At 37.1% G+C, this 10,201-nt stretch overlaps 1 protein-coding gene across 1 annotated transcript; it reads right to left on the bottom strand.

The window, feature by feature from the left end:
- Positions 1-3,088, bottom strand: ptger4c (prostaglandin E receptor 4 (subtype EP4) c; the record flags this gene model as incomplete). The annotated part of the gene is made up of 2 exons (XM_079613448.1): positions 1-594; positions 2,276-3,088. 2 exons carry the CDS (start codon positions 3,086-3,088, stop codon positions 1-3), a joined length of 1,407 nt encoding a protein of 468 aa, XP_079469574.1.
- Between the last annotated feature and the right edge of the window lie 7,113 nt (positions 3,089-10,201).

The raw sequence follows: 10,201 nt of genomic DNA, 5'->3' as shown, positions 1-10,201 counted from the left end.
TCATTGTCTCATGCACTTTTCTGATACACATGAACTTGGTGTACTGAAAGTGCAGGTCACTATTTCAGCTTTATTTTCTAATACTTCAGCGGCTGGTGGAGCCACAACAGTTTTGGCGAGGAGTTTGGGGCTTGATGCTCTTTCGTCTTCATCAAAACCCATGACACCGCTCTGCTCGACGCTGAAAGGATGAAACTCAGCCAGGGCTGTATCAAAGTCCCATGCCTGGCGAAGGGTTAAGTCCACATAAGATTTAGTGTTCGTGCAGGTCTGTTTACACACGTCGTTTCTACAGATGGCTGTGCGCAACGATGCGTAACTTGTGCAATTGCTTTGCGCAAATGACGGAGGGGAGTGCTGACCATCCATCCAACCCGAAACATGACTGTCATCCCCTTTCCTCAGTCTTATAATACGCTTGAGTCGCGTGCAACCTTTGGTTAATAAGTTTTTCCTGCACAGAATATACACCCATGGATCCAGGATAGGGTTGAAGGAGGCGAATCTAATGGCCAGGAGATCACTGCGATAGTCTGGACTTCTGCCTGATGATATGTGAGCAGGATCGTACAGCTGGTTGACGAAAATGCGCACCTGTTAAATTGAACAAAAATGCAATCCCATTAAAATGAGGAAAGATCACAACTCTTTGAAAGTAATAGCGATTGTGTCCATATTACACATTATACAAGTATAGCCTATCCTACAAGTGAAAAGTGCGAAAATATTTTCCTTGCACCTTGAATACACATTATTGTACATAACTTAATCATTAATTATGATACATATAAAATGTATATATATATATATATAAAAAAATGGCCATCATCATGATGTCATGAATATCAAGTTTTCGTAAGGTTATTCCATTTGACATCATTAAAACCTGTCTTACAGGGTTAGTTCACCCAAAAATGAAAATTCTGTCATTAATTACCCACGTCGTTTCAAATCTGTAAGACTTTCGTTCATCTTCGAACACAAATGAAGATATTTTGATGAAATCTGAGAGCTTTCTGTCCCTCCATTGACAGCTATGACACTTTGACGCTTAAAAAAGTTCATAAAGAGATTGTAAAACTATATAAATTGAGCGGATTAGTCCAAATTTTCTGAAGAGACACGATCACTTTATATGGCACAGATTGAATTTAGGCTTTTATTCACATATAAACATTCATCAACACACATCAGTTGTGATAAACTGAAGCTCAAATGTTCACTTGATGTGCGAGAACCAATGAGGTTCATTCTCATGAGTTATGCAGCACATTTGAGCTTCTGAAAGAACCAATGAAGTTCATTATAGTGTGTTATGCAGCACATTTGAGCTTCTGAAAGAACCAATGAAGTTCATTATCGTGTGTTATGCACCAGGTTTGAGCTTCTACACGAACCAATGAGGTTTGGTCTCGCACATCAAGCACGTTGAGCTTCTGTTTATGTTTGCTGGTCATATATTTATGTGAATAATAGCCTAAATTAAATCTGTTCATTAAAGCGATCAAGTCTCTTCAGAAAATTTTGACTAAACCGCTCAATTCATAATATGGATTAGTTTTACGATCTCTTTATGAACGTTTTGAAGTAAAAGTGGTAGTTGTCTACACGAATCTCTCAGATTTAATAAAAAAGATCTTCATTTGTGTTCCAAAGATGAACGAAAGTCTTTGGAATGGCATAAGGGGGGGGAAATTCATTAAACAATTTCCTTTTTAGGTGAACTAACCATAATAAACCGACGTCATTAGATTATGAATAATTTCCTTGTCACATGACAACAAAATGTTTTTCAATTATATTTTAAAACAAAATTGCTTGCCTTCACATATTATTAAAATATATTTTTTAAAGAGTTTGTCTTGTTGTTTTTACCTATAGACATTGTTTACTTTAAACCAGATTCATTTGTGTAAGACTTGCATTTTTCTTATGTTTTTTTAATAACTTAGCGATTTAATAACTCACGTCATATAAGTTCACCTGCTCATATAGGCCTATATGCTACTCGTATAATCAAATCAAGTCTGATTGGGCTTGCTTGGAGTCTGAGACTCCACTTGATCTATAAATAGCAGCTAAAGATGACAAATTAAGTCAGTAGTTAATTTCAAGAAAAGTGGGACTGAGGTTGTGGTAGGGATGCTAAAAGAATGGTCATGGTTAGGTAGCCTGAGCCACTCTTTATGTTGCGTTGTGATTGTAGTATAGCGCTTATTAATAAATAATATGAAATACACAAGAACAAATAATATAGTAGTACTGAATAACTCACCACTAAAGGGATGGAGCATATTAAGAACACGATGGTCATTAAAATTAACAGCCAGAACATCTGGATCTCCGCCGCAGATGTTAATTTAAACCTGCGCTGGCCGGATACCTCTGCCCTCACCATGCGACTCATCTTACTCATCCCGACCAGTGAACGGCACACAGCGAAATTACACAGGACGGTGATGGCGATCAACAGCAGCATGAAACCTCCGTACAGAAACGTGTACGAGGCGCCGACGGGGTCCATTGCGCGCCAGTCCAAGAAGCACCAAGTTCCGGGAAAGTGTCTCATGTGTTTTCCGAAACCAAAACTGGGCATGATGCACAACACGATATTGGCCAGATACGTCGCCATCAGCGCGAACCGAGCCATGGCCCGATCCACATGCTGAGAGTAGAAGTACGCGTGGTTTATGGCCAGATATCTCTCCACTGACATGGCGCACAGAATAGACATCCCAGCCGAGCCGAAGAACAGCATGGAGAAGGAGAAGAAATGGCACAGGAGCGTTCCGCCCGGCCACCTGCCCGCGATGTATGTGGCGATGACCACCGGACTGGTGAAACAGGTGCCCAGCAGGTCCGTGATGGCCATCCCGCACACCAGAGTGTAGAAGGTGGTCTCCTTCTGTTCCTTCTTGGAGATGCAAAGCACCACGATCGCCACGAGGTTTCCGAGGACTCCGAAGGCGAACATAGTGGCCGAAGTGATGAGAGAGCGATAGTCCAGGCGCAAATCACGAGACGAGCTGTTGGCGAAACGCGCAACTTCTGACACATTCAAACCCAGGTTCAAAAGTGAATCATTCATGTCTGATATGTTGACACTTGCGAGTTGCTCCACAAACTCAAAGTCTCCACTTTCCATAAGTACAGTGTCCAGCCACTGCACATGTACAGTGAGTTCACCAAATAAATAACGAACAGACCTCTTCACCTGTTAAGTTTACTCGCATCTCTCTGTGCCTTGAGTGTCACTGCTTTATAGAAACCCACAGCTCCTCTTTCCCACCATGTGATGTCAGCAATAGAGAGTGACGTCACATGCAATCCAACGCAGCCAGATATTATATATCTAATTGTAAACGCAGGTGTGTAGCTTGTAACAAGCTCAATTCAGTTAGGAATTGCAAGTATGGTGTCAGATGTTTTGCATGTTTAACTGCATTATTTTGAGGAGCAATATCTTTTTCTGTTGCTCGCAGTTTCTAGATGTATGATTGGAAAATAATAATAATAATATATGCTGTGACTTAATTAGGCTACATTACTATTGTTTCATGTGATATAACTGAGCGTTCAACTGAAAAGACAAATTATCCTCTAACAGTTGTTCTCAGTCCCTTACATTTCTCGAATAGTCCTCATACAGTTTGAAACAATTCGAACAAACAGCACCACACATCAGATTACCTACAAAAGCCTGTTACTTGCCCAAAACCCTTCATCTTTCAAAAGTAGGCTATTTATGTCAGAACATATCAGTAGTCTTCCATCCGAATGACACGTTCTTGTGTCATTGTTCACAAACCATGTTGTCAATGTAGCAAAAAAGTCCTCTGACTCTGACCATGTTTCCTGATGTAAGCTGTGATGGCTGCACTTTTTCTGGATGGCAAATATTGCAGTTTTTATTTGTTTGTTTGTTTGTTTGTTTGTTTGTTTGTTTGTTTTAAAACTCTTCACACAGTTCTCCTAACCAACTTTTAACCTGGCACAGCAGTTAATTTCTCTTTCAAAATGCACTAAAACTATACCAATACACTTCATACATGTCTCAAATCAACTCAATCTTAACACTGCAAAGGTTTTCACTCAACAAACATTCTTTGTCACTCATAAAACAGCAACCTAAAAACACTAACATGTAGGGTTTTTTTACATTTTCATTACAAAACAAAAATAACAATACTGTTCAGAATTCACAGCAGTATATTTTACATGGTCCATGTTTACATTGCAGTACAAAATTATTCCTAAGTCGTTCCCTTTTGTATAGATGGTAATGAAATTGAAAGACTAACATCTGTGCATAGGTGATGTTCAGCTATCTAATTGTGTTGACAGTATTACATTTTTTTAGATAATATATTACAATATGGTATTACTGTAGAACTGTAGAAAGAACCACAGTTTAGCCCACATTTGTGCTCACTGTGTGAAGAGATTTGAAAAGGTGACCCAGATTGATAAATCTGTCCTATAGTATAAAAAAAAAAAAAACGAATTGCAACAGTACACATTTACACATATAGGCCATGATTGAGAACATGGTCCACAAAAGAAGCCATTATTTCATTGGAAACGTGCCTACGTCCTTGACCTCTTCTCCCTCTTCTTCTGTTTTGCCTCCCTCCCTATATCCCTTCCACCACATATATTTATAGTCCTTTTCTTCTTCTCGGCTGTTGACCCTGTACGTTTTCTTGTTGTTCTTATACTTGCCAACCGGAGGGTCATGAGATGCATGCAGATTGATCATGGTTGATCATTTGGTTGAACTAACGCTTCACATTCCTTATCATTATCAAATTCAAGATGTACCAGTGCAATATAAAAAAGAAATGTATAGGACATTTAACTAATTTACTCATTTTACATTTAACGACTTACACAATGAACTAATGCCTAAATATTTTGTGGGGTAAGACAACGGATCAACATGACATAAGCAATTGATAATGTATAGGAAACAACAGATAATACATAACCAATTGCATGAATGGATCAATTTGTTCAAAAGAATGAGACATTTGCTTTTATGATGTGTACAAGTGGCTAGATGATGTGGACAAGTAGTTTGAAGAATTTAGTAAAAATTCTGTGATCTAAAAAAGCATGATCCAAAAATGAAACTAACCCTGTTATAGTTCCAAACCTGTATGGCTTCTGTAGAACAAAAAATAAAATATTATTTAAAAAAAAATTAAGGTCTAATAAAATATTTTCTTATGTGATCTGTCATACAGGTTTGGAAAGAAACAAAGGATTACTGATTACACATTTGTAAAAAAAAATTGCCATTGGAATGAAACAAAGGATTACTGATTACACATTTTTTTTATTTTTGGCAGAACTATCCCTTTTATGATCCATGTGTTCCTGATCAGAGCCCTAAATTGACAGGTTGATTTAATTATATCAAACAATATTGGACTTGAATAACATCATCAACATCTATTTAGATTTTACCAAGCATTTTAGGTTACCTAACAAAAACATTAGATGTCATGCCATGCCAACCTAGCAGCCTACAGGGATAAGAGCAGGGAGAGCAGCAATAACCCCCCTCAAACAGAACAGAACCAACATGAATGTATTGCAGATATCATTGATTCAAGATTTTAAATACAACATAATCGAGAATTGATTCTGATTCAAGGGGAATCAGAATGCCAAATCCTGACTGGATGAGAGGAGAAGCTGGGGATGGAGGAGGGTAATTCACTCCTGAGAAACTGCTGATAATACTGAAGGAGCTTATATATACAGTGATAGGCGTCGCATTCCTATTGAGAGTCAGCTGATGCGAACTTGACTAACGTGACCTGCCAGAACTGATACTACGCTTGATTTATCAACAAACTGACTATAAATATGTGTGTGTGTGTGTGCGCGCGTGTGCATATGTATGTTTTGTTTTTTCAAATTATTTTTTCTCCTCAGGGCCAAAGACTTTTATCAAACAGAATTATTGTCTGTTTTTCTTGTTCTCTTGGAAAGTCTTAAACTTCATTAAGAATGGCTTGTATAGCTCTCCGTCTCTGACAAAGCCAATATTGCATCCTTTGTCACTGCACCTGTAAAAACAAAAAAAGGTTTATGCTGTAGGGAAGCAGATGTCATTGTTATGTATCAAAAAGTTGTGTTAGTCAACTGAATAAAGTCTTCTCACATAATCAATGATTGGGATGCCATTTTATGAATTCATTAAGTCCCTCACACACACTGCACATCCTGAGCTGGTATAGGCAGTGGAGAGGTATTGATCTCTGTGTTTGGACTGGGAAAATCTTTGCATCCATCTCCTAATCCATTTGGGAGTATTTAGGCACAGGGAGGGTTATGAATCTGCAGGAATCCATATTACAGTGTGGCAGATCCTTTCTCGATAAAGCTCTTCCTCTGTCTACCACAGGTATCTGATAGCAGTCGTGAACGCAGGGCTTGAGGTCTAATTAGAGGTAATGAAAGAATTCATCATCACGAGGGAGTTAAAGAGCGATGCCACCGTGTGACGGCTCTGCTGTGTCTCCGTCTTTATAAGTAGATTCTGCCCTGATGCAAGCAGCAGTCAGTGTGTGTGTGGGACCAACACCCCGGGCAAACGTCTCACTCAGCCTTTCATATCTTTCTACAATAACCTTTTGGCCATAGACGCCAACACTCACGCCCACATCACACACAGAGATGAGGCGTTTATACCCTGCTCTTGTACAGGAGTGTGTGCATGGTAAGTGTATATATATATCTATTTTATGAGCAAACACATACTAAAAAAGTCTGTGGAGAATCATTTATAGCACTAATAGTGGTGCATAAATCTTTCACTTTGATCATTTCCCATTTAGTAGCCTACAAAAAAAAAAAAAAGGATGCATCTAGATTTCAGCAGTGTCGGGGAAAGTTACTAAAGTAAAGCGTTACAATATTGCCCTGCTCCTTACAAAAGTACCTAATTGCGTTACTTAGTTACTTTTTATGAAAAGTAATACGTTAGGTTACTTTTGTGTTACTTCTTTTTCACCAGGGCTGGGCTTGCTCGTTTGTTTTTAATAACAAAATAAAACAAAAGTTCTATTTTTGGCAAATGTAATAGCTCTTTCACACCAAAGGTGAAGTGAATAGGCTAAGCCTCAGGCTGAAGGAAATGCAAATTCACGCAAGTGTGCATTATAGGGCGCAGCTCAAACAAACCTAAATACATAAAGCATAAAGCAGGTTTGTGTAATATTCTGAGTTTGTATTTCACTTATAGGCTATTTTTATTAATTTTGAGGAATACTGAATCCGTTGTGGGGCATGTGAGATAAATAAATAAAAATGAATGCTCATGAGCCTCCGCGTTCGAACTTGCACAGTGGATGCTCGGCACCTACTCCCGATTTCTCTCAACATGAGGACAGTAGAGGTGTCAGTCTACAAATAGGAAAACAAAATAAGTTGCTTTAAAGCTACACTGTGTGATTTTTACCCCCATCTAGCGGTGAAAAGGTATATGACCATCCAGTGAATATTAGTTTTATGTTTTCGTTATTTTTTTACCATTTCATTGCTAACATCAGCTATCAGGTTCCCAGACGAATGCAAGCTAATCTTAGTAAAGTAACTTTTATCAGTGCTATCGTTATTCTGTATATTGCACGACATCACTAGCGTAAGGCAACGTTTACATTGTAGGCTATATCATTTTCTCCGTGAGCAGAGATCAGCTGATGTTACGGAGGTGCAAGGGAGAGGGGAAGGAAAAAAAAAAAACAGGGCCGGTGCCAGTGAATTGCGGAGACGCGAAAGGTGAAGCTTGAATTAACGGGTATGTCCCTCTTTGGCTAATGTACTTTCAAGATGGAGGGGCAACATGGCGACCGACATTCGAACCCCTTACCCGTATGTATTTTCAATGGCATATTATACACACACGAGAATACTTTATTACTTGAACAAAGTAAATATACATTAATGAGCACATATGTTTTTGAAAGAACTAAGTGTTTTTAGCTAAGAATAAACTAAAAAAGTTACACAGTGTAGCTTTAACTAAAATATTTTTGTTGTAAATTTAAAAGTAATGCGTTAAGCCTACTGAAAAATGTAATCTGTTACCCCCAAAAATGGATCTCAGTCTCATCACAATCAAAAGATTAAAATTACATATTTTTTAGCAAGATTTTAAAATTCACTTGTTAATATGCATAATATACACTAGGCTTCAAAAGTTTGGGGTCAGTAAGATTTTTTTTTTTTTTACTTATTCAGCAATTACATTGAATTGATTATTCAGCAATGTTACAAAAGATTTCTATTTCAAATAAATGCTGTTCTTTTAAACTTTATTTTTATCCCGGTTTCCACAAAAATATTAAGCAGCACAACTGTTTTCAGCATTGATGATAATAATAAATGTTTCAGCAAATCATTAGCCTGTATTAGAATGATTTCTGAAGGATCATCTGACACTGAAGACTGGAGTAATGAGGCTGAAAATTCAGCTTTACCATCACAGGAATAAATTACATTTTAAAACATATAAAGTACATATACATTTACATGTGTACAAATATATATAGCCTATATATATAAATATATATATATATATATATATATATATATATATATATATATATATATATATATAAATACACACACACACACACACACACACACACACACACACAGAGGACATTATATACAAGGACAGGTTTTGTGTAACTTGCGTAAAACAAAATGAAATCTTTAAACCGTCCATGTCAAGTGAATTATTATTGCTCCAAATCATTTCAGTTGTTCCCTTGTTGCGATGAACGTCCCTTGAGAGAAAAAACAAAAAGGGTGATTACACACTTAATCAATGGAATGTCAATAGAAAATCAATTACATTAATGAAGCGTGTTTCACAAATTACAAGATTAGCTGTTGCTATAGAAATATCACACAGCTGAGCCTGCTTGCATTATGCCTTTGTCACTGTCGACAGTTGTTTTGACACTCAGAGCATGGTTGAAATTAATGATGACATTGAGTCATGACACATATTTCTGTTTAGCATTTACCTTTCACTATTGGAAAGGAAAATAACATGAAATAAAACCCTGAATATTTCATATATTACAGTATAGTTTTTTTTTTTTTCATTCTTCTGCAAATAGCACATAGGTCTATGTTTCAATGCAGACTAAAACCCATGCAAGTAACTATTTAAAGGGGAGGTTGATTATGATTTTACTTTTCTAACTTCATTTAGTGTGTAATGTTGCTGTTTGCGCATAAACAACATATGCAAAGTTACACAACTCAAAGTTCAAAGCAAAGGGAGATATTTGCTTTTAAATAAATAGCTTTTTAAGGACTACAACGAACGGCGGGTAGAAAATACATGACATACCTCTCGGGTTAGTGACATCACCAACCCTAGTATTTACATTAACCCCGCCCCCAGAACACGATTTATAGATTATAGAGACAGAATATGCTAGAAGATAACTACACATAAACTAAATAAATTACTCAACTAACCGTTCAGAAATGTCCTGTTGCATTCTACATGTTGTCAAATCTTCTTGAGTCTCTCCATCATAGACTCTGTTGAGATCATCTGACTCCAGTTTGAACATAAAAGTCTACAAGTTTTTGAAATTGTCAATGCATGTCTGTGTGAGGTAAAAGAACATGACATCTTGAAGCTCCGCCCTCTGTGCAGGGAGCAGCTCATTTGCATTTAAAGGGACAGACACAAAACGGTGCGTTTTTGCCTGTTTTTTTGCTCACCCTCAAAAAGTGACAACTTTAACATGCTATATAAAAATATCTGTGGGGTATTTTAAGGTATGCTGATATATTGCTTCTGATTGGATAATACAGTCCTCCAGCTGTATAACAGCTGTGACATGAGCATTGTGCCTCTGAACAACAGCCTGTGAATACATACATATACGTGCACTGTGAAGTGGAGAGACTGAAGTAATGATGCTGAAAATTCAGCTTTTCCATCACAGAAATAGATTATATTATAAATTAAATTACAAAATATATTCAAATAGAAAACAGTAATTTGAAATTGTAATAATATTTCACAATATCACTATTTTAACCACATTTTGGTCAAATAAATACAGCCTTGGGTAGCATAAGATGGTGAGGACTTAAATTACTGACAAACTTGTTTAATTCAAAATAATTACTGAATTCCCCAGACCACAGTTTGAAA

This window comes from Phoxinus phoxinus (assembly GCF_949152265.1).
Source record: "Phoxinus phoxinus genome assembly, chromosome: 5".
NCBI classification, from domain to species: domain Eukaryota; kingdom Metazoa; phylum Chordata; class Actinopteri; order Cypriniformes; family Leuciscidae; genus Phoxinus; species Phoxinus phoxinus.
This window is presented reverse-complemented; position numbering and strand designations above follow the sequence as displayed.